General features: G+C 37.2%; 2 protein-coding genes across 3 annotated transcripts in view; one reads left to right on the forward strand and one right to left on the reverse strand.

The window, feature by feature from the left end:
* LOC147841344 (uncharacterized) overlaps positions 1–23,787 on the reverse strand; it is a 221,416-nt gene that overhangs the window by 161,323 nt on the left and 36,306 nt on the right. The gene's annotated exons all lie outside the window — the stretch shown is intronic.
* The window catches only part of plxdc1 (plexin domain containing 1), a 133,685-nt gene that overhangs the window by 13,130 nt on the left and 96,768 nt on the right, over positions 1–23,787 (forward strand). For both annotated transcript variants that reach the window (NM_001442325.1, NM_001146306.2), the window contains 1 exon segment: positions 2,873–3,012. In NM_001442325.1, the coding sequence (NP_001429254.1) occupies positions 2,873–3,012 (140 nt within the window).

The following is a 23,787-nucleotide window of genomic DNA, read 5'->3' on the forward strand; positions in this document are numbered from 1 at the left end:
GCAAACAGCTTCAGCAAGATGAGTACAAAAGATTTGAAAGCTGCTTTAGCCTGCCTCGGGGCTTTAACAACCAAGTTTTTTTTTTTTTTTTTTTGAATGTTATAATGTAGGCTTTTCTTTTTACTGTTACAGTAAAGAGATTGGTGAGAGGTGACTCACCAGTTACTTTACTACGTTTACAATTATTTTTTTTTCTATCTTTTTTTTTTAACAGAGAGGGAGCACACAATCAAAATGTGTTTCTCATTAAACTCCCTAGTTTCCTCAACAAACCTAATCATTGACGAGACTCAAAAAACTTTCTCAGAGAGTTTATCAAAAAAAAATTGAGTGTTAATTTATGCACCAAATATTTTAAAGATCCCACCAGTATAACTTCCTCCACATTAACTGTCAAAGGTTCACAGAGTGCTCTCACACTGTTAATCCCACAAGACTTTTCATAGGGTTAACTAATATTACGTTGCAAACAACTCAATTGTCCAAACTGTAATATATCAACAAAACTGAAATAATGATCTAATCACTGAATATTACTGAGTTTAGAATGAGTTTTTTTAAGTAGTAGAGGAGTTATTTGAGTACTAAAGTGAAACCAAACTAAACAGAAATATTGGTATTGGAAAATAAGTTGGATGTCATTGCCTGAAACCGATATGGTGAGAACTAACACTACATGTTGGCTTTTAGACTGCCATTAGGGCTGAACAATAAATCACATGCGATTTGTTGTGCACATTTGTCTATAAAGCAGTCTCTGTTATCACATGTGAATCCAGCACGTCTGTTCAGCTGGAGCAGCATTTACTAAACAGAGCCTACTTTCTTTGCCAACTGTCTTAGCCAAGCTATGCAAAATATTGTATGTTGTTCCCTGCTGAAAAATCAAGCTTAAACCAGCCTAGGCTGGCTGGCTGGTTTTAGCTGGTTGACCAGCCTGGTTTTAGAGGGGTTTTGGCCACTTCCAAGCTGCATTACATTTCCAGCCATTTCCAGCCTGGTCTTAGCTGGACCAGGCTGAAAAATGACCAGCTAAATCCAGCTAAAACCAGCTTGACCAGCCTGGTTTAGGCTGGACATAGCTGGTTTTGGCTGGGCTCCACTCCTGGCTAGGCTGGTCAAGCTGGTTTTAGCCAGTCATCTCCCAGCCTGACCAGCTAAGACCAGGCTGAAAATGGCTGGAAACCAGCCTGAAAGTAGCCAAAACCCCTCTAAAACCAGCCTGATCGACCAGCTAAAACCAACCAAAGCTGTTTTTTTAGTAGGGTTGTGCTTGTTAATTTCATTAAATCAAATTAAAGCAGTGTATTCTTCCTGTTTTTCCTATACAAACACTATAATGATTTACCATAGAATAGTATTTCCCTGGCTTCTTCTGGGCTTGGTTGCTTGTTCTATGCCCTCAGGCTTTCACAGGGGGGATTTACTGCTAATCACACCAACATACATTCCTTACATTTTCAATACAATCACAGCTTTTGAAAGTTATTTTAGTCAATTATTTGTTAAGTCCTAACTTTCGTGTCATATGTTTACCTGCTGTCAGGTAAAGACATATCTATTTCATTACAAACTAATTGATTCACACATACTTGCCCCGCTTTATGCTTAAGCTATCATCAATGTAAAGCAGTGACAACAGTTTCAGGTCCTGTGTTCCTTGTCTTTGTCATGTGATCATCTTGTTTTCATCCTGTCACCCCTTTGTTCCAGTTCCCACCAGTTGTTAATGCTCATTATTTCTACCTGTGTCTGACCCCTGTGTGTAATTAGTTTAATAATCTCCTTTGTATTTAAGTCCCCGTGTTCAGTTAGTTCCAGGTTCGCTATTCTCAGTTGTGCTTTGTCTTCAACCCATGTTGTTCCTGTGTCTTCTGTGTTTTCGATGTCCTTCCAAGTGAGTGTTTGTAAATAAATCTTTGTGTTTGATAAATCCTGCAAACCTTTTGCCTTCCTGAGTGAGTCAAGGTGTTACAAACAGTGCTTCTTAATCCTAGTTCACACTACAGGACTAAACATTGGCAGATTGCTGTGTTGTTGAAGCTACATGACTAAATTTTCTGTCTTTAAATTGCTATGGTATTTCACACTACAACGGAATGGATGGATTCACCAGAGTGGGTCACACACTACATGAAATGACAACAACTCTGCATCAACAGAGCACTTAAAGCACTGATCAGTGTCGGAGCACTGATCACCCACTGATTGACAAAGCTCATTAAGGGCAAACTCACACTATGTACAGTTGCCTTGAACCAGGCAAAAGCATGCTTGTCCCCCCCTCCTGTTTCCCCCGACGGCCCACACTCGCATTACATTTGGGCCTGGGCACGCTTTCGTCATCGATGATGCGCTGTTCAGTAAGGGCTTTCGCTCAGCACAGTGGAGATTTCTTTATCAGATATCGTTTCACGTCTCAAGTCACGTCTCACTTTCAGTTTCGGGCTCTGGCGCGTTTTGAATTCACACACAGGTGTATTGCGCAAAAGCCCAAGTGAACCATGCTCTGGCACACCTTTTTCAACTGGGCCAGGGCCGGCCAAGTGAACCGTGCCTGAGGCCAATTCAGAGTACTCGCACTTCTTAAACGATCTGGGAAACAAGCCACGGTTCGGATAGCATAGTGTGAGTTCGCCCTAACTAGTAAACCAGGCTTAAAATCCTTTAGTTAGAACTAGGCATTAGGAAATCAATAGCTTTAAGAATCGAGAATTTTGAGGATCTATGTTTTGTATCAATAGTGTAGTATCATCAATGAACATGGATTTGTTTTAATTTTCATTTCATATTGACTTTATTTCAGTTTGCAGATCACATTATTGTTTAAATGATGTAATATATTTGGAATTTGCATTTGTTTTTTTGTCAGATTTCATTTCTGGTCAGTCAGCAAGGACTGATGGAGGTTCATCAGATACACAGAGAACAAGAAGAGACAGAACTGGACCACAATTGTTGAACAATGGGCTGTCTATTGGCACGCTCCCTGACAACACAACACAAGTGGTGGTAAGTTAACTACTTTATTTTTCTAACTTTTGGATCCCTATTTCTTTTAAATTTTGAGTAGTTTTAAAGGGCAAAATCAACTTTTGGAAGCTATTTTTACGGAGCTGTGTTGGTATTTTGTGTCCACAGACATATTGAAGTAACAAAAAAAAAGTCTTGTTTTTTAATTTTCTGATGTTAAAATAGAAACGTCCACTGCAACATGACGTAGGAATGTCGTTTCTCCTGTCCACTGAATTAATTGACAGCTTTATTAGCTTTTATTGGAGCTTGATTTAGCTCCACAACAAATAACCATTGGGAAAGTTCTTACTGTAGTATTTCTCATAAACAAAAGATCAGCTTCCATCGTGTCTGTCACTGTGCTGATTTTCTGATATAACATACAGCAGGAGGAGACAACATTAGACCAATAGAGAAAGAGTTCTCTATGGCTTTGACATGCATGTGGGAACAGTAGGCGTGGAGAACCAGCTCAATTGCATTAAAGGCACAGGCAACAAATGTCTACAGTGCCTTTAGAGCTCAAAATGTATAATAAATAATCTGTTGGTATTTTGAGCTGAACCTTTACAGACACAGTCTGGAGACACCAAATACCTATCTTAAGTCTTGAAAAAAGGGATAAAATAGGTGTTCTTCAATATCAAATTCATTCTTTAATCATTTGCTCTCATTCATACATGTTTCTAATGTGGTACAGACATAGCAAAAGGTCATGGACAGGCAGATAACAATCTTAAACAAAGAACAGGTGAATCGTCAAGGCAAGCAGCAAAGGTGTACAAGGTCATAAACAGGCCAAGGGCTGGCAGCAAGCAGAGTATCAGTAATGAACTGAAGAAACACTCAAAAATGTTTACCACTGCACTGGCAGCAGCTACCTCTTTTCAACTCTCACATGGTTACCCACTAAAGCTACAGATGTTACTACTTCAATGTGTTCCTTGTACCGCCATTCATGCCGCGGCGACGGCGGTGCTTGATGCGCCAGCAGCATTTGACCGCTGGGTGGCACTTTAACCACAGATATTCAGCTTTGCCTTTTCACAATGCTAAACAGACTGTTCTGTAGGCGTAGCTTACTGTATGTGATGTGATGTGTTCAATTAAAATATAATTTTAATTTAGTTTTTCTGGTAATAGACATGCTCTTACACTATACTATGCTGTAGAAAAGATACATGGTGAGAAGTCAAAAAGCTAATATAAGAATTAAGTTATTAGCCTTCAGTGCCCGATTAAATTGCGTTGGGGTGAAAATAATGTTTTGATTTCTTTGACTATCATGGCAATGTTATAATCTCAAATCTTAAACGTGCGCATATGAAAAACAGCAAAATAATATAGATTATCCTGCCGATAGAGCACATCACCTCACAGTTGTGAACTTGCGATCACCTCAACTTACATTTAATTTTTTTTTTACCTGGTTTATTGTAAACTTATTAAGTGCAAAGAGGATTCGTTTTGGAAAATAGAATTGAAGAAATGAAAGACAACTAAAATGAAAGCACAAACATTCAGTACAAATAATTAGTCTTAAATAAATAAATAAATAAATAAATAAAGCAGTCTTTTAGTCTAAATATAGAGAGATGTAGTGTTTGCTATTTTGATAGAACTAAGACTAGACATGTTCATTTATATTTTTAATTTACGTTTTTATTTACATTTTCGTTGTTGATTATATTTACGATCTCATTTTATGTTTCAATTATAGTACATAATAATAAACGAATAATGAAAATAAATGAATAATGAAAATATTACATAAATTAAGTCTGGCAGGTTTATTTTTAATAATTTAGTTTCAGTTCCGTTTTTTTGTTTCAAAACGACAATGTTCTGCTTTAAAGTATAACTGTTGTTTTGTTTTGTTTTTTTACTTAATGGCTCAGTATGTTTTGTATTTTATTTTCATATTCAGTCACCTTGCATATGCGTGTGAAATATAATGCCGCATAACCGCGGAAAAAGAAGAAAAGGCTGTCAGTTAAAGCTAATTAATCAAAATAAGCTATATTAAAATACAGCATTTATGTTAATACAGGCAGAGTGTGAACAAACGGCTAAGATATGTGCTTGCCTTGTCCCGCAAGTTTATTTTTAATAATTTAGTTTCAGTATTATTAATTTTTTTCTCAAAACGTCAATAGCACCTTCAATAATCTAAACATTTAAGATGGACCGCAAGATGTGTTGAGTGGCTATATGTGAAGAACAATGGCAAAGCTAAGTGTGATTATTGTAATAAACTAATAAGTTATAAAGCAGAGTCCCGACCAACAGGACTGACTAAGCATATGCGGTTGGCTCATTCTTCACGAATATAGAATTAAAATTATGGCGCGTTAGGTTCATTGTGCATCCTGCAGGTGCAACCAACAAGGGTTGTGCATTTGAGTTTAACTTTTTGAGCGTTATAAGCAGCTCGTTGTTAGTTTTTATTTAAATATATCGAGCCGAAACTAAGCAGCGCATTCTCTCCGCCTCCTCGTTTATAACCAGCGGGACACGCCACTGAAGCAGTGGAGGACACTCCGTCGTTCATAATCTTTGCTGATGTGTCGGAGTCGAAAGAATATATCAAAGAGGAATGTTCTTTTGACAGTCCCGATATGTTCAATCTTTTTTTCCCTGTCATTTCTCTTCAGCAAATTATATTTTTAAAGCTGCTTGATTCTTTTAAAACCGAAAGCAGAGCCCGTCAATTGGTGTTTTTTCATAAGATACACAGCAAAATATGGGGACCCAAAACAACTCTATGGGTGTTAATTTCAACACTTTGAAAGTGTCTCATGGGGTCCACTCAAAACAGAGTTAAATCAACACTTTCAAAAGGGTTGGCACATTGACACTGAAGTAAGGGTTAATTTTTAACTCTGGGCAGAGTTAAAAATGTAACTATATTTAACACCGCCTGGTAGTAATTTTTTTACTACAATATATTGTTATTTTATTCAACTCTCTTGAGTGTAAATATGGTAAAAAGGTCAAATAGACTGTAATTTATAAAAGAAAAAACATTTTATTTGAAAACATTCACCACTTCAACAATTCATTCAGTTTTTAAAATGCAACAATGTCAAATATGCTTTAAATGTTTTATTAGTACAGACAGTATCAACAAAATATGTATGACCAGTGCTCAAAAAGGCTGTTTCAGTCCTTTGGTCCAAACTTGATGTGTTATCAGAGCAATTTGAAAGTTCAATATAGCGTCACTCATAGTTTTCTTCTGAACTCATAGTTTTCTTGTAAAATTACATTTTAAACAACTTGGTGTGCAAATCTTTCACTTCGGGTGTTTCCTTGGTCCTCCATATCAAACACAGCAGTTTAAATGAAGGTATAAATGCTGTAAACTTGTGTGAAAACAAACTGGAGCTAGGAAATCTCATCAAGCATGTCCTGTGAATGAAGTGCTTCCCAGCCACAGGATGACCTTTTTATCCATGACGATGTAGCAGCTGCTGATCGCTCGTCTGGTGGTTCCTGATGCACGGATATAGGGTGAAGCTCATCTAAGAACTCTTCAAGTCTCCAGCATGACTAAGAAAAATGTTTGAAAACAAATTGCAATCAAATTCTATGATATATTTAAAAGAACATTTAAAGTAAATAAAACATTCAAGAAATCTAAACTCACCTTTTGAAAATCTACATGATGATCCACAACTTGACTCTCCCAGCTGGTTGAGGTGACAGGATATGGAAAAGTAAAAAAACACATATATCACTGTTGGAATCTCCAAAAACAATTAGATTAACCACTATGACTAGAACTGGAAAAACAGGCAGCTGTCTGTCCAGAATCCTGAATTTAACACAACACTTGGAGCAAAATTTAGAGGAGCTTAAAATCTTTTATATCATTTAGTGATGCTGACTTCCCCAAAATATTGGCCACAGTGTAAAAAATATTCATAAACTTCATAAACAACACTTTTCTGTAAGCGTGTGCGTGCGTGCATGTGTGCGCGCGTGCATGTTTCTTTACCAGATTCAACTTGTTAGGCCCTTTCAGGTCCAGTATTGACGCCACCTTTACTGGAGTCTAGCAGATGTTTCAGGTCCAAATATAATCTAAAATATTAGGATAAGCAGAAGAGGAAAAGTGCAAAGCAAAGAGCTAAACATTATTTAAGTAACAGTTCACCCACAATACAAAACTTATCACCTTCATGTCATTTGTTATTCTCTAATGCTCTAATACCCTCTTAGCTTATGTGAAACAAATACAGAACTTTATCAAACATACCTTAATTATTATTATTACCACATATGACCAAGAAGGTGTGCTTGGTCATTTCACCAACTCTGCAAATACACCATCCGTCTCTAATCAGCCACCGTCACAGGGTCTTGTGTTATTGTATAGAGAACTGTGGCTGTTAAAAAAACAACAAAAAATTAGTATCCACACATATGCATAACCTTCAGATAAAAAGGAGAGATGAACATCACAAAGTATGCCTCACACTTTTTCAGATATCTTGATTCAGATGTTGATTATTGATAATGAATCTACAAATCAAACCTGTATCATCATTAGGCTGCTCAAATATGAATCAGTTGATTAATTTTACAGACAGGTGGCTTTTTACAACGCACTAAATTGTCTTTAATAAAATGGAAATGTTGTGTACAGTACATGCTAAGTTTAGCCTATAGTTTTAAGCACAATATCATGCGGGAGAAAAAGCTTGACTAAGATGTTCCTGACTACAGAAATAGCCTAACTTACTAACGTCAGACATCCCGAGTTGGGAAAAGTAATTTTCGGGGGATACAGAGTTGATTTGCGGGAGGTAGCGGGAGAGATGAGAACCTGAAGAGCAATGGGATGAGTTGCGCGCGACGTACCTGAAGAGCTGGGAGGGATGCGGTGGAGAGGGGTGTGCAAAGTGTTTAATGACCGGGCGGGAGACGCGCGATTTCCGAGAGATTATCATTCATTTGCGGGCATCTACTTGGGCATCTGGGAGTCTCTGTGCATTTGCGGGATAACGTTAACGTTAGTCCCGCAACTTCCGGGAGACTTCTGTAACCTTAAATGTCTGAGAAAGTGCAAACGCGGTCATTTAAAGACATTAATGTTAACATTCCGACTTTAATGGTTGTCAACACTTAATATAATTCAAGCGTACGTTATCACGCGAGTCTATGAACTAACGGTATATGGACGGCCACGAATGAACCAGTTTAAAAGGGCCGCGGTGTTTAAAAGAACTAACGTTAAATTAACGTACACGAATAACAAAAAAATCATATGTTTTAGTCAGGAAGCCTTTTACAAGTAAGCATATGTTCATTTACTCACCAGATATGTTTTAGAAACTCTCCAGAGCGTATGGAAACCGTCCTGTGTTGCCGTTAGCATCCGGGCAGAGTAGGCTAGGCTGCTCCGGGGATTCCCTCGCTAGTTTGCTTCGAATTAAAGGAGAAGTGTCGATTTTATTTTACAGATGGGTAACAACGCACAAAATGGCATTAAGCGTGACAGAAATGTGTTGAACATGTACATTTGATGTTTTTATGCACTATGTATGCGTGAGCATATATAAAAACATTCTTGAAAAGAAGTGAATAGTAATGCAGTTAAGCTAGATACACAAACGACCATGAATGAACCGCAGAAGATTAAAATTGTCACTCCATTCTAAAGTTATTAACTTAACAATATGTTTACAACTGTATTTCCTTAAAGAAAGTCAGTAAAATACCAACATTTAGGTAGTTTGACTCACCAGTTGCTGTTCTAAACCTCAGATGGAAAATGGCGTCTGGAAAATTCTTCAGTGACTGGGGCTGCATGAATTCCCGGATGTTGGAAACAACACCACCAAGTGTAGAAAAGATAACTCCTTGATTTCGCACTGAATAAAATCAATTAACTCTTATTATATTCATTTATCAAAATCTAACTCTTTAACGTCAACACTTTACTCTGAAATGCTTCAACACCGAGAATTTAACTCAGATGAATTTGCTGTGTACTCCTCTATCAAGGTTTTATTTTATGAGTATTCTTTAATGTGCTTTTTAATAGTTTTATTTTATTCAAAGCAGCACCTAAAAGCGAATTTATCCTCAAAACGTGGCATGAGAGCGATGCATGTCATGTGTCGCATATTGCCTTTTTTTCTGATCTTTTTGCATAAAGGTTTTAATCAAAAGACAGGTAATTTAATTACTTTCGATGTGCTAAAATATTTGTTAAATAAATGTTATTTCAAAAAAAGCATATGCAATGTGCTCTGACAGGTAAAATCCGATTCTTTCTCTCTTTCAAGTTCAAAGCAAATTTGAATGCCAAAGGATTTTAGATATGCATATACAAGACTATGTAGTATATTAACATCAACAAATTAATAAAATAAGTAGCAAATGAGAAATAAATGACAGACAAGTTGAACAGACATTATCTCTAATTATCAGAATTGCAAGATTAAAACAGCTGAATATAGGCCTAAATAATCTAGAAAGCAACTACTGCGCGCTGATATTTCTTCTTCTTTTTTTCGGAATAACGAACAATTTCAACCGCGGGGAGATACCGACAGCTTGATTTGCAGTATTTTCTAACATGTTAGAAGCGGGCAGCGGACATCAGCTAGCCGTAAAGACGGGCCGCACAAAAAAAAACATGGCTGCCGGTGGAGAAGCGGCTGTGCCCTCAGCAGCTGATTGAGACGGAGCTGCATATCCCGAGTGCACTAAATACTCCGAGATCCGGGAGAAATTCTACCCGATAATCCAACACATACAAAACAACTTTGAGTCCCTGTCGAACAGAACCCATCTTACTGGGGGAGTGTGTGTGCTGCTGTGTGTTCACCCAACAATACCCGCTCCTGTCTCCAACACACAAATACTGGAACTCTTTATGTGGACTTACTTTTGATAATAGGCTACTATTATTACCTTTATCCTGTTTAATGTTATCAAAAATCTATTTTTATTTTTATTATTATATTTTTATTTTTTATTCTATTTTTATTTTTATTAATCATTTTTTTATTAGCCTATATGTTATTTTCATATTTGTTTGCACTACTGCCCTTTTTGCACTGTCTTGTTTGTGAGACGCGCACTGCTTTGGCAAAACGAAAGTACAGTTACTTGTCATGCCAATAAAGCACCTCAAATGTGAAAATAGCCTAGGCAACAAATAACAAATAGTAGTGTAATAATAACAAAAAATGCCCTTTTCATTTTCATACAATAGGCCTATGTGTGGGTTTTGACAATATGTGTTTAATTAAGCTATAAAGATCAGATGAAATGCATAGTGAAATATGAAATAAATGTCTCTTTTGCTGAAAATTTAATTAATCTATATATTTATTATTTTAAAAATCAACTCATTTTTGCCCAGAGAAAGAGGCGCGCGGCACTAGCGGACATGGGGTGCTTTTCCAAAAAAAGACGTACAGTAACTTGCAGCTGAACTATGCACAGTTTGGGGATACAATGAAAAGCCGATTTTCACTATTGACCCTGTTTTTATTCATTGACGGCTTCCCAACGCCGCTTTTCTGTTGCGCGAAAAAAAGCTGCTGCAAATAAGCAAATTTATGACAAAACAATTTTAATAGTTTCATAGTAGTAGCTGGTGTGCTTCATCTGCGTGATTCTGATTTGACATTCTTCCGCTAAACTTGCACTGTGTTGATGTGTAAATGAACTATGTGTTGATGTGTTAATGGGCTATGATCTTTGCTATTGAGTTCTCTTTGCAACTTTCAATTTCGAGGTGGGGGAAGTGGGAAGAGGCAATTCAAATGTACCATCTCTAAAAAAAAGGCCGCTTACGCGGCATTTGTGTTTATTATTACCTTATTTTTATTTTATTATTATTAATTTATTCATTCATTCTTCATTCATTTTCTTTTCGGTTTAGTCCCTTTATTAGTCTGTGATCGCCACAGCGGAATGAACCGTCAACTTATCCAGCATATGTTTTACGCAGTGGATGGCAGGAGGGCCAGCTGGGGCTTCGGGACGGAGTGAAAGGAATTTGCCCCGAGTCTGGGAAAGATGGCTTGCCGTAATTACACTATAGTTTTCCTATCGCACACATGCGCCAAACAAATAAACAAATAAATAAAAAGGAAAAGAAAACATCTAGACTTATAGGCTGAGGTCTTTTTGCTTAAAATCGCCCTTATGTTTCCGTTTTAAATGTAAGGCTGTTGCATAGAATAATACAATTTTAATTTATAAGTGATTTTGCTGCGTCCCCCTTGATGTTTCAATAACGCATAATAATCTACACACCATATTAAAGACACAGCAGACATAAAGGTTGTGTGTGAGAGACCGAGCAAAAGAGCGCTCTCTTCACAGCTCTGTGGATGCTGCTAGCGGCTTCTTTCTTTTTGTTATTTATTTTGCAGATAATACACCATATGAATACAACAGAAAGACATAACACTTTACAAATTACCTTTTGTAGACTCAAAACAAGTGTCATATCTTGATAAGCCTAAGCCACATTGAAATATAATTTAAAGAATTACATTATCGGATATAATAAAATCGCATTAAATAAATAAACCAATATAAAACAAGCAAAAGCAAGCTATAACAGTTTAGGTAGGCCTATACATAAATAAAACCGTTAAAGCCAAATCAAACTTTTATTTTACAAGATATTTTCTTTTAAAAGATTTTAGATATTTTCTAAAAACAATAAACACCAGAGAAGGTTTAGAATTTATAAAGTATTTGGATATGATGATAATAATCAAATCGTGCAAACAGCATTTTTGGGAACACGTTTCAGGTCTCTCCAGTGCATTTGGGCTGAATGTTTGACTGTGTCTAAATGAGGATGTTATAAAATACATTTTCTACCGAGTTATTAACGGATGCACAATGTCAACAGGGCTGGGTTTGCGTTACGCGCTGCGAGCAATATAGGCCGACAGTGGAAATGCGACATGACTTCGGTCTCGATGCCCATTAACACCTGAAAGACAAGCTTTTGGTTATGAGATGGGGGAAGGGGTATGTCTCCACCCTCAAGTGTTTTCCACAAACATGGTTACACAAAATCCAAAACTCCCGAGGACGGATGGCGTAACCGTAGCAAAACCTATGCGTTTTAAAACCAAACCGCAAATGGGGCCTTATGAAAATGAATGTTTCTATGCACAGCAACTTCTGGACTGAACTATACTTGTTATTTAAAATATCTCTATTACGCTCTAGCATTCGCCAAAACGAATTTGTACATACAAACACCGAACATAGCCTAGCTGAATAGGGTGTTGCCTGCTGAGCCATGACAGCAGCAGACAATTCCGCACGACCATAAAGCCTTCACCCGACAGTTATTTTCTAATATTCACAACGCGAGCCACAACAATAGACATGCCATGCCCATCATCCTTACAGACAACTTCGCTTTAAACTGTATTAAGGTCCCATTTACACTGCACAGCAGTTTTATATAAAACGTTAATGATACATATAACAGGCTACATTTTGATGGTGAAATAACCTTTTAAACGATGGCTTTTTATTTCAGTATTCAAACATTAAATAACGAATGCATCAAGTGAAATAACGAATATGCAAAAACACATGTATATAAATATAAAGGACTATTATAATTAGCAAAATGCTGCTCTATAGACAAATACTGCTTGACATTTTAGAAAATGTTTTGCGTATACCCAGTACCGAGAACAAACAAACAAAAGCACATGGCTTGTTAATCAATTTAATCAAGCTCTAGCCATGAATAAAATAATAGACTATTTTATTATTTTAATATTTTAGACGACGGGTTAGTAATTATATTATAAATGGTTATGTTCAGATCAATGAAATAATAACTTTAATAATTCTGCTTTGCATTTTTCTATGCATTACTAACATCACTAAACCATACATTTGTTTTATAAGTTAACCAAATATTTGCAGAGATTCAGCGGTTTTTTTTTCTGACGCGTCAAATTCAAATACAAAACATACTGAGCCATTAAGTAAAAAAACAAAACAAAACAACAGTTATAGCTACTTTAAAGGAGAACATTGACGTTTTGAAAAAAAAAAAACTGAACTGAAACTAAAGTATTAAAAAAACAAACCTGCTAGACTTAATTTATGTCCTGCGGCAAAAATATTTTTATTATAATCTGCTTAAAATAGGTCAAATTATTTTATTTTTTTCTGCTTTTGATGAAGCTGCATTCAACTTAAGCTCAATGTCGGCAATGTCTTTAAATAAATAATATATATATAGGCCTATTTTCATTATTCATTAATTTTCATTATTCGTTTATTATTATCTATAATTGTTGAGACATAAAATGAGATAGTAAACTATAATCAACAACGAAAATGTAAGTAAAAACAGAAATAAAAACATAAATGAAAATGTCTTGTCTTAGTCCTGTCAAAATAGCAAACACTGAACATCTCTCTATATTTAGGTTAAAAGACTGCTTTATTTATTTATTTATTTATTTATTTATTTATTTATTTATTTAAGACTACTTATTTGTACTGAATGTTTATGCTTTCATTTTAGTTGCAAAAAGATCAGAAATTGATCTCGCACGCGCAGGGAAAAAAGGCAATTATGCCACACATGACTTGCATCGCTCTCATGCCAAGTTTTGAGGATAAATTCGCATTTAGATGCTGCTTGAAATAAAATAAAACTATCAAAAAGCACATTAAAAACTTTAATAAAAAAAATAAAACATTCATAAAGGAGTATCTTATGGAAAAACACTATGGGCCCTGCTTTCGGTTTTAAAAGAATCAAGCAGCTTTAAAAAATATCTAATTTGCTGAAGAGAAATGACACGAAAAAAAAAATAAAATAAAAAGATTAAACATATCGGGACTGTTAAAAGAAAATTCCTCTTTGATATATTCTTTCAACTCCGATACATCAGCTAAGATTATGAATGACGGAGTGTCTCTCCTGCTTCAGCAGCGTGTCCCGCTGGTTAAACGATGAGGCGGAGAGAATGCGCTGCTTAGTGAACCTAACGCGCCATTATTTTAATTCTATATTCGTGAAGAATGAGCCAACCGCATATGCTTAGTCCTGTTGGTCGGGACTCTGCTTTATAACTTAGTTTATTACAATAATCACACTTAGCTTTGCCATCGTTCTTCACATGTTGCCACTCGGCACATCTTGCGCTCCATCTTTAAACAAATGTTTACATTATTGAGGTGCTCTCCGGCGGCGAAGTTTCTGGCAGAGTAGCGAGTGAAAAAATGTGCTTGCAGAAATTGGAATCAAAATTTAAATTATATATAACAAGCATCGTATTCTTTCTAATCCTCGCCCAGTTTTAATACAAGTTGTTTTTATATTTGTGGCTGTGAAGTTTATTAAGAATATATATATATAGCCTACTTTATTTTTTTATACTTTAAGTGATCTGCTTGAGGTAGGTCACGTTTATCAATGGTAAGTTTTAGCCTAAGTTTACATCAATAACATAATGTGTATTGTCCTTTACCATACAAAAAAAAAAAAACAAGAAAAAAAAAACATTATTATACATAGTTGCCTGTAGCCTAAAGGCCGCAAATGCATTAAAAGGCAAGCGCATATCTTAGCCTTGAGTTTGTTCACACTCTGCCTGTATTAACATAAATGTTGTATTTTAATATAGCTTATTTTGATGAATTAGCTCTAACCTTCGACAGTTTTTTCTTCTTTTTCCGCGGTTATGCGGCATTATATTTCACACACATTTGCAAGGTGACTGAATATGAAGTTAAAATACAAAACATACTGAGCCATAAGTAAAAAAAAACAAAAAAACAAAACAACAGTTATAGCTACTTTAAAGGAGAACATTGACGTTTTGAAAAAAAAAATGAACAGAACTGAAACTAAATTATTAAAAATAAACCTGCAAGACTTAATTTATGTCCTGCGGCAAAAATAATTTTATTATACTTTTAGTGATCTGCTTAAGGTAGGTCAATTTATTTTTCTCAGTGTTTCACGTACTGTACGGCAATGTCTTTAAATAAATAATTTATTTAGGCCTATTTTCATTATTAATTTATTTTCATTATTCGTTTATTATTCGTTTATGTACAATTGTTGAGACATAAATAAGATAGTAAAATATAATCAACAACGATAATGGAAATAAAAACATAAATAAAACATAAATGAAAATGTCTTGTCTTAGTCCTATCAAAATAGCAAACACTGAACATCTTTCTATATTTAGGCTGCTTTATTTATTTATTTATTTATTTATTTATTTATTTATTTAAGACTACTTATTTGTACTAAATGTTTGTGCTTTCATTTTAGTTGTCTTTTACTTCTTCAATTCTATTTTCCAAAACGAATCCTCTTTGCACTTAAAAAGTTTACAATAAAGCGTGTTAACAAATTTTAAATGATTAATGAAGGAATTATAATGCTTTGACTTATTGTTTAATATCATTTACAAGCACAGTAGCTGTATGATCTATTTCTGTCCGTTCGCATCCCGTCCCTTTGCGCCCCCTGGCGGCTCATTCACAAACTGCGGTCATACACTAAAAACAGAGCGGCACCTATTTCAAACGGCGGCGGTACCAGCCGCGGCGTTAATAGCCACTTTGAACTCTCACCTACTGTAAGCAGGGCTGTGCCTGGTCAGTATCTAGATGGAAGAACACATGGGAAAGCTAGGTTGCTGCTGAAAGTGGTCTTAGTGAAGCCAGTAGAGGCTGCTCATCCTGTGATCTGTGTGGGTCCTAACCCCCCAGTATAATGATGGGGACTCTATACTGCTCTGTGAGTGCTGTCCTTTAGATGAGACTTTTAGAGGTTCTGACTCTCTGTGGTCATGAATAATTCCAGGATGTCCTTTGAAAAAGAATAGGGGTTAAACTGTGGCATCCTGGCCACATTTGCCCACTATTTATCATGGCCTTCTAACCATCCCCATATTATAATTGGCTTCATCACTCTGTCTCCTCCCCACCAATCAGCTGGTGTGTGGTGTGCGGTCTGGCGCAATATGGCTGCCGATGCGTGATCCAGGTGGATTCTGCACACTAATGGTGGATAAGGAGATTCCCCCCAAGGTGTAAAGCACTTTTCTAGACACTGAAAGTGCTATATAAATGTAAGGAAATATTATTATTATTTTTACTACCATGGGCAGAACAAAACTTTCCAATGAATGTTTGTGTGATGCGTTTAAGTAGTGTGTGAATGATGATTAGTAGCAGGTGCGTGTGTAGTCACAGCTAAAAGGCATGATACAATAAATAGTTCCAAATGTTGTCTGTTGAAACTCAGGCGATAGCTCCCTCTGGTGTTGCAAAGACTGCCGAGCAGGAGTCTCATTCATAACGCATAGCATCACATGCTGACACCAAGAAATGGTATGTTTTTGTCAGGGTTCTGTCAGGGTAAAAATCAGGAGAGGAATCATGTGCAGGTAACAATTTATTTTTCTTCTGTGGCATGCAGAGGGGATAGAATATAAAACTCAGCACAGAGATCTGTGAACACCACAGAAAGACACAAAAAATCCTAGCAAAAAATTTAGAAAAATACTTAAGTCCAGGCGACGCAGTGGCGCAGTAGGTAGCACGTTCGCCTCACAGCAAGAAGGTCGCTGGTTTGAGCCTCGGCTCAGTTGGCGTTTCTGTGTGGAGTTTGCATGTTCTCCCTGCGTTCACGTGGGTTTCCTCCGGGTGCTCCGGTTTCCCCCACAGTCCAAAGACATGCAGTACAGGTGAATTGGGTAGGCCAAATTGTCAGTAGTGTATGAGTGTGTGTGAATGAGTGTGTGTGGATGTTTCCCAGAGATGGGTTGCGGCTGGAAGGGCATCCGCTGCGTAAAAACTTGCTGGATAAGTTGGTGGTTCATTCCGCTGTGGCGACCACAGATTAATAAATGGACTAAGCTGACAAGAAAATGAATGAATGACTTAAGTCCAACAGAGGGCGCATGGCAATCCAAAAATCGCCAGTCAATAATGGGCCAAGAAAAATAAACTAATAAATAAAAAGCAATACTTTAGCGGAGTCTAAACAGTACCGAGACTGGACAGGACAAGATCTGATAGACCACAGCGTAAGGCAGTGGTGTCTAACTCATTTCAGCTCAGGGGCCACATGGAGGAAAATCAATTCTCAAGTGGGCCGGACTGGTAAAATTATGGTGTATATATATATATATATATATATATATATATATATATATATATATATATATATATATATATATATATATAAAATCAAATCACTTTTATTGTCACATCATCAGCAGCACGTGTGAAAAGTTTAGGTGCTGGCTCCAGAAAGGGCAAAATACAGTGCAAATACAAAGTTAGTGCAAAATACAGACAGTGCAAATACAACGACAGTGCAAAATACAAAAAAAAAAAAAAGAGAGAAAAAAAGGACAATGTAAAATTGACAGCGATATGTACAATGAATAGGTGTCCACATAGTTGTAGGCAGTATTGTTTCAAGTATGGATTGGTTAAAGTACAGTGCATACTACATATTGATGGTGTGCAGTGAAGGGTATGGAAGAGTCTGTGTAGGGTGTGTTAAGTGTTCATCAGCCTGATAGGCTAGGGGAAGAAACTTTTCTTCAGCCGGCTAGTGTAGATGGTGTAGATGTCTTGGAGGGAGGGAAGCTGGCCTTCTACCATGCGTCTAGCAGTTTGCACAATCCTATGTAGGCCTTTGCGATTGCTGCTGGTGCTATTTCTATACCAGGTGGTGATACAGCCAGACAGGATGCTCTCCACACTGCACTTGTAGAACGAGCGGAGGATGTGGGGGGTCATTCCAAACCTCCTGAGATGCCTGAGGAATAAGAGGCATTGTGCCTTCCTAAGCACTACGTCTGTGTGAGCAATCCATGTCAAATCCTCAGCGATGTGGACTCCGAGACACTTGAAACTGCTGACTCTCTCTACTGGGGGTATTCCAGAATGCAGGTTATGTGACATACCCGGGTAAGTTTGAGAGTAAGTAAGTGGATAACCTCAGCTTTCGGTTCCAAAAACAGAGGTAACTTTGTGGGTATGTATGTAACCATAGCAACTCACTCTCTGAAGATAACCTGCTCGGTAGCAGGTTATGTTCCAGTGTAAGTTTGTGTCAGAAGGTAAGCAAGCATTGCGTTCCCTTTTGATGAGGATCCTGTGGACGTAGAAGCTCAAATTATACGAGGATTTTTTTGCCGGGAGAGAGTTATAAGACCACGTATTGATGTGTTTTCATACCCTAATGATTATTTGAAGGAGCGTTATCGTTTTTCAAAAGAGTCGTTTATTTAACACGTCTTTTAAAACCGCATATTGCGAACGTCACAAACTGTGGTTCTGCTCTTAGCACAGAAAGCATTCTGTCCATAGCACTAAGGTTTTTTGCGTCTGGCCATTTTTTGTATAATGTAGGTGATGCAGAGCATGTGGGAAAGGCAACTGTTTGTAGAGCCGTTCGTACGGTATGTCTGGCCCTTAAACACCTCTTACCCACATTTGTACAGTTCCCTGGCCACAAGCCTCTGCGTGTTATTAAGAACGAATTCCACAGAGTGGCAGGTTTGTTCTTTGAAGGAAAATCTATTACACATATTTAATATGCAGTCTTATTAGTTATATCTATACATGTTTTCTTTATGCAAACTTAATACTTCCATAACTTTGTTTCAGGGTTTCCGAATGTAATTGGGTGTGTTGATGGCACCCACATTCCTATTAAAGCCCCTTCAATAAATGAGGGGGACTATGTTAATAGGAAATCTACTCATAGTATCAATGTGCAGGAAACAATTTCTGTGTGTGCTTAATTTTTTTGCCTTGTTAAAATCATTAAACTGTAATATTGCTTTTTTTTTCCACCAACTAGGTAATATGTGAAGCAACCCAAATAATTATCAACGTCAATAATTGAAAATCAACCGGCAACTGCAATAATCAAACTCTTGGGAACAACTGTGGTCGGAACCAAAGTTCACAGGTCTGTGTTCTCTGAACACCTCTCAAGCGGTGGACTACTTCATTCTGATTGCTTGCCGCCAATGTTGCCAACTTAGCGACTTTGTCACTAGATTTAGCGACTTTTCAGACCCCCCTAACGACAAATCTAGCGACTTTTTTGTGTGTTATTGGAGATTTTTTTAGACTGTCATTTGTCCATACTGTACCGTCCCTACTCTTCTCAACGAGCTGCGTGTGATGCCGCCGACCCCTCCCCCGCCTCACAGCACTGACAGGCGGCCCAGTCAGTCTGCGTACAGCAGCATCTCTCATCTGCAGCCCGAGAGCAGATCACCCCTCTGCGTACCGACGACAAATGATTTAGCACAGGCAGTGTGAAGGTATTTCCCTTGTACAGTCAAACCAATCTACTTCTACTTTATTTTAACAATTTAATTGGACCGTTTATTCTTTTCTTGTTCACAATCACAGATATTTTAGTGACAGTTTCTGAATTTGTCTGAGTTTATTACATATGAGAGATTACTGCACATTCACCACACATCTATAATGACATGCTGTATTCAAACAGCAATAAATTTAGTTAAATAAACATGCTTATATAAAGTGTAGTGCAATTATAAATACCCCTTTATTAACCATAGGCTGTAAAACAAAAAGAAACGGTAAAACGTGATGACGTCAGTGATATGCAAATTGGCGTATGACGTATCTTCCCCCCCCCCCTCTTCATCAGGGGGCCCCGTCAGCGATCTTTGCAGGGGGGCCTCCGCATTTTGCGCTACGCCACTGAAAATGGCCAGGATCTGTGCATGATGCCAGAATTTTCCACGAGTCATCATTATGCCAGGCATTTCAGCAGGGTATATTTTGCTTGATATAATGAAATATTTTGTTTTATTTTTTTTTTTTTTTACTATATTTGTATTATACACTTTAATCATTACAGGACAGTACAATGGTTACTTGCAGGGGGACAGAGGATACCCTTGTCTGCCCTATTTAATGACACCCTACCCTGAACCTGAGCCTGGACCACAGACACGGTTAAACCTGGCTCACAGCCGAACAAGAGCCAAGGTAGAGATGACCATAGGGATTCTCAAATCTCGGTTTCAGTGTCTGCGTGGGCTCCAGGTCAGTCCAGAGAGGGCATGTGACATCATAGTGGCTTGTGTTGTGCTTCACAACATTGCCACTATAAGAGGAGAGAGCCACCCTCCTTGTATTGAGGGAGATGGCCCAGAGGAACACCTAGACATTTTAGAGGCCAACAGAGACGGAAGACTTTTGAGAGTCAGGATCTGTCAAAAAAAATTTTATTAATTTTTTTGCACTGGTTTGCCAGACAGTTCATTTCTTTAATTCCTGAAAAACAATAAAAGTACAATTTAGTAAGATTTTTTTATATATATTACTTTATACACACACAAACTTTTAACATGCAACAGATTAATATTCACAGTTCTCACCTTAAGGCGATGCTCCAGTAATTGAATTTCAAGTGCTGCTTTTTTTATAAGTAGCCTTTTCTCTTCCATTTGAAGCTGTATAAGGTCCATCTCCATGTCACTTTTACTTATTTGTTTCTGAAGATGGACCTTATACAGCTCTTTTGCTGGCAACTAGGAATGGGAAAATGTAGAATAAATGAGATTGTTTGGTCAGACAATAAAATTAAAATATGGACAACTGGCCACAAGTTCTTACACTGCTTAGATTATGTGTTGAGGTTTAAGGACCCTCATCTGTGGGCAAATCCCCAGGTATGTACTGTCAAATGACAATGACAATGAGTTTGTTACTCTGATGCAAAGGCAGCCATGCATTATAATGGTCTGCATTATTCCTCAGTGGGCCTAGGAGCATTGTCCACTTCTGTCACAGCAGATGTGGTCTCTTTATCATCATCTTGATCATCCTACAAGAGAAATATGCAAGTTTACATTATCTGACAAAAAAAAAAAAAGAGAGAAAAATAAAAAAGCAACTAAAGGTCCCTAACAACAAATCACTTACAACTGTGACGGACTGTGTTATTTCTGGAGGGTCCAATAACACAATATGTCTATCAGTATCTATATGAACTCACAACTATTAAAATTATTTATATTATCAAATAAAACCAATAATACATGAAATAGTAGCATGTCACAATAATACAAATAAAATCACAGTAGTCTATACATCATATGCAGTTAAATAAATAAAAGCTTGCATACATATGCAGTTAAATAAATAAAAGCTTGCATAAATTAAGCATGTTCAAAAAGCCTTTAAGTGACAGAAATAGTGAAGTGTAAAAATGAAAACAAATCATAGAGGTAAACTTACATTTCACCATTTTTTCACCATCACTTGTTGTGTATGATGAACTGCTCCCTTGAATGCCAGCAACCACTGGTCGTCCTTTATTAAGGGACAGAGCCAGCTCCTCACATGGGGTAAGGGGAGGTGGTGGTGGGCCCCCGCCAGTTAGACGGGCTTCAGCCTTCTTTCTATTAGCTACTTGACAGAAAGAGTATACTAAATAGCGTTTAATTAATAGTTCAGTAATTGTGTAATGAAATATTACCTTTTTGCAGAATGTTTTTGTGTTTCATTTTAACTTGGCTCAGAGTTCTTCTGGCTCCAGAAAGATTGCACCTTATTAAATAAATAAATAAATGATATGTATGTATATATATATATATATATATATATATATATATATATATATATATATATATATATATATATATATATATATATATATTATATATATATATATAATTTTTTACTAAAGAAATAAAATTACATGTACATGTACACATCACATTTAATTATGTTGCATTATAAGAAAACAGGAAACAATAACTCATTTATAATTTTATACACTCACGCATTTACTCTGTCTGTTATTTTTTGCCAAGCCAACTCTCTATCTTTAGCGGATGCAGCTGTATTGCTCCTTTTTAATATTACTGGCTTAAATTCCTCGTACACATACATTAAAATCTCCAACTCCGCCTCTGTAAAATACGCCGCTCTCTTTTTTTCGCTTTGACTTTCCATGGTGACTCATGAAATCAACAATACATTGGGAATGTCTTTATGTATGCTCTGTGCACGCGCATTAACTCTAGGTAACCAATTGAGGGTTGATTAAACTAATTCTTCTCAGTTGTTTTGGAACCGACATATTCATGGTATGCCGGTTTGAGGTAAATCAACCCAGAGGTTATGATTTACCAAATGGTAAGTTAACCCAGCTTTCTGGAATACCCCCCTGGTGTCCCATTGATGGTGATAGGGGTGTGTCTGCTCTTCTCTCTCCTGAAATCCACCACCAGCTTCTTGATTTTGCTGATGTTGAGTAAGTGGTGGTTTTTCTCACACCACTGCGTCACTTGTGTGTGCACCTTCTCTCTGTAGGCCATCTCATCATTATTGGTGATTAGGCTTACCATCGTTGTGTCAACAGCAAATTTAACGATGACGTTGGAGCTGTGTTTGGCTATACAGTCATGTGTTTACAGTGAGTACAGGAGTGGACTGAGAACACAGCCCTGTGGAGCACCAGTGTTGAGGATCAGTGTGGACGAAGTAATGTTCATTCTGACCACCTGGTGTCTGCTTGACAGGAAGTCCAGGATCCAGTTGCACAGAAAGGTGTTTAGACCCAGATCCTGGAGCTTCACCACCAGTTCACAAACAGCATTCTCACATATGTGTTTTTATTTTCCAGGTGAGACAGAGCAGTGTGCAAGGTGAAAGCACGTGAGCCATTCCATGAAAATGTCAACCTTAACATGAAAAAATTAACTTTTGACCAAAATAACAAAACCTATTTAAATTAGCTTATTAAGGTCTATATTTTATTGTTAGGATGTGCTCTTGTTGAATTTTTAAGGAAATTGGTTTGTTTATCCATAAAATCTGAGGATTATGCCAATGGTAAATTTCATTATCATCCAACCACTTTTCATGCTTTCAAAAAAGGGTTAAAGACTCACCTTTTCCATGCTTTATGTTAACAGTAATCATTCTGCAGAAGGATTGGAGTCTGTAGTATAAATAATTACCCTTACCTTTTTATAACATTATTGCCCTTTTGATTTATGAGCTACATATTTAAAGGTTCAGGACACCCCAGAGAACTTTTTTTTATATTGACAGATGTGTGCGTGTTGAGCATCAGCTAAGACAATGTTAGCACCTGTCAGCTTTAATTGTGGGGAAAACTGGATAATTTTTAGCTTTTGTCAGCTAATTTCAGCTTCTGGGTTTAAAATGATTTTTGGGGCGGGATCAAAATCGGCGATGTAGCGCAGTACTGCAAGTGCAATGATGACGCGTCGGTTTCTCATTATTATTCATAGCGGAGTTTTCTTATCCTATGAGAAGAGCCGGCTGCTTAATTATTCATGAGACCTGCCAGACCTGCCAGTGTCAAGCCCGAGCTGAGATACACGGAAACCACGGCACAGTATTTAGCCGTTCATGAAGGCTCATATGCGTTTGTTTCCATGATCCACGGGGTTTGTTGCATGTTTTCCCCCGCGATCTTGTCAGGGCCGATCATACAGCAAAGCTGTGTGCGTGCTGCTAGCATTTTTGTCGGGAGAGCAGCACAAGAATTGGAGAATGGCGGACACTGTCTTTTATCAGGAGTTCGTTCACATTCAGACACATTGCCGTGCTGCTGTCTTTGCCTAAATCCTCCAGATTACCAGGGCTAATGGTTAAAATAGACAGGACAGGAGACCTGCTGCACTGAGTCTGCTGGATATGGGGATTGAGGGAGAAGTCCTCATTTATAGTGTTTAC

The sequence above is a fragment of the Danio rerio genome, chromosome 12 (assembly GCF_052040795.2).
Source record: "Danio rerio strain M-AB ecotype USA chromosome 12, GRCz13ab, whole genome shotgun sequence".
Taxonomy (NCBI): domain Eukaryota; kingdom Metazoa; phylum Chordata; class Actinopteri; order Cypriniformes; family Danionidae; genus Danio; species Danio rerio.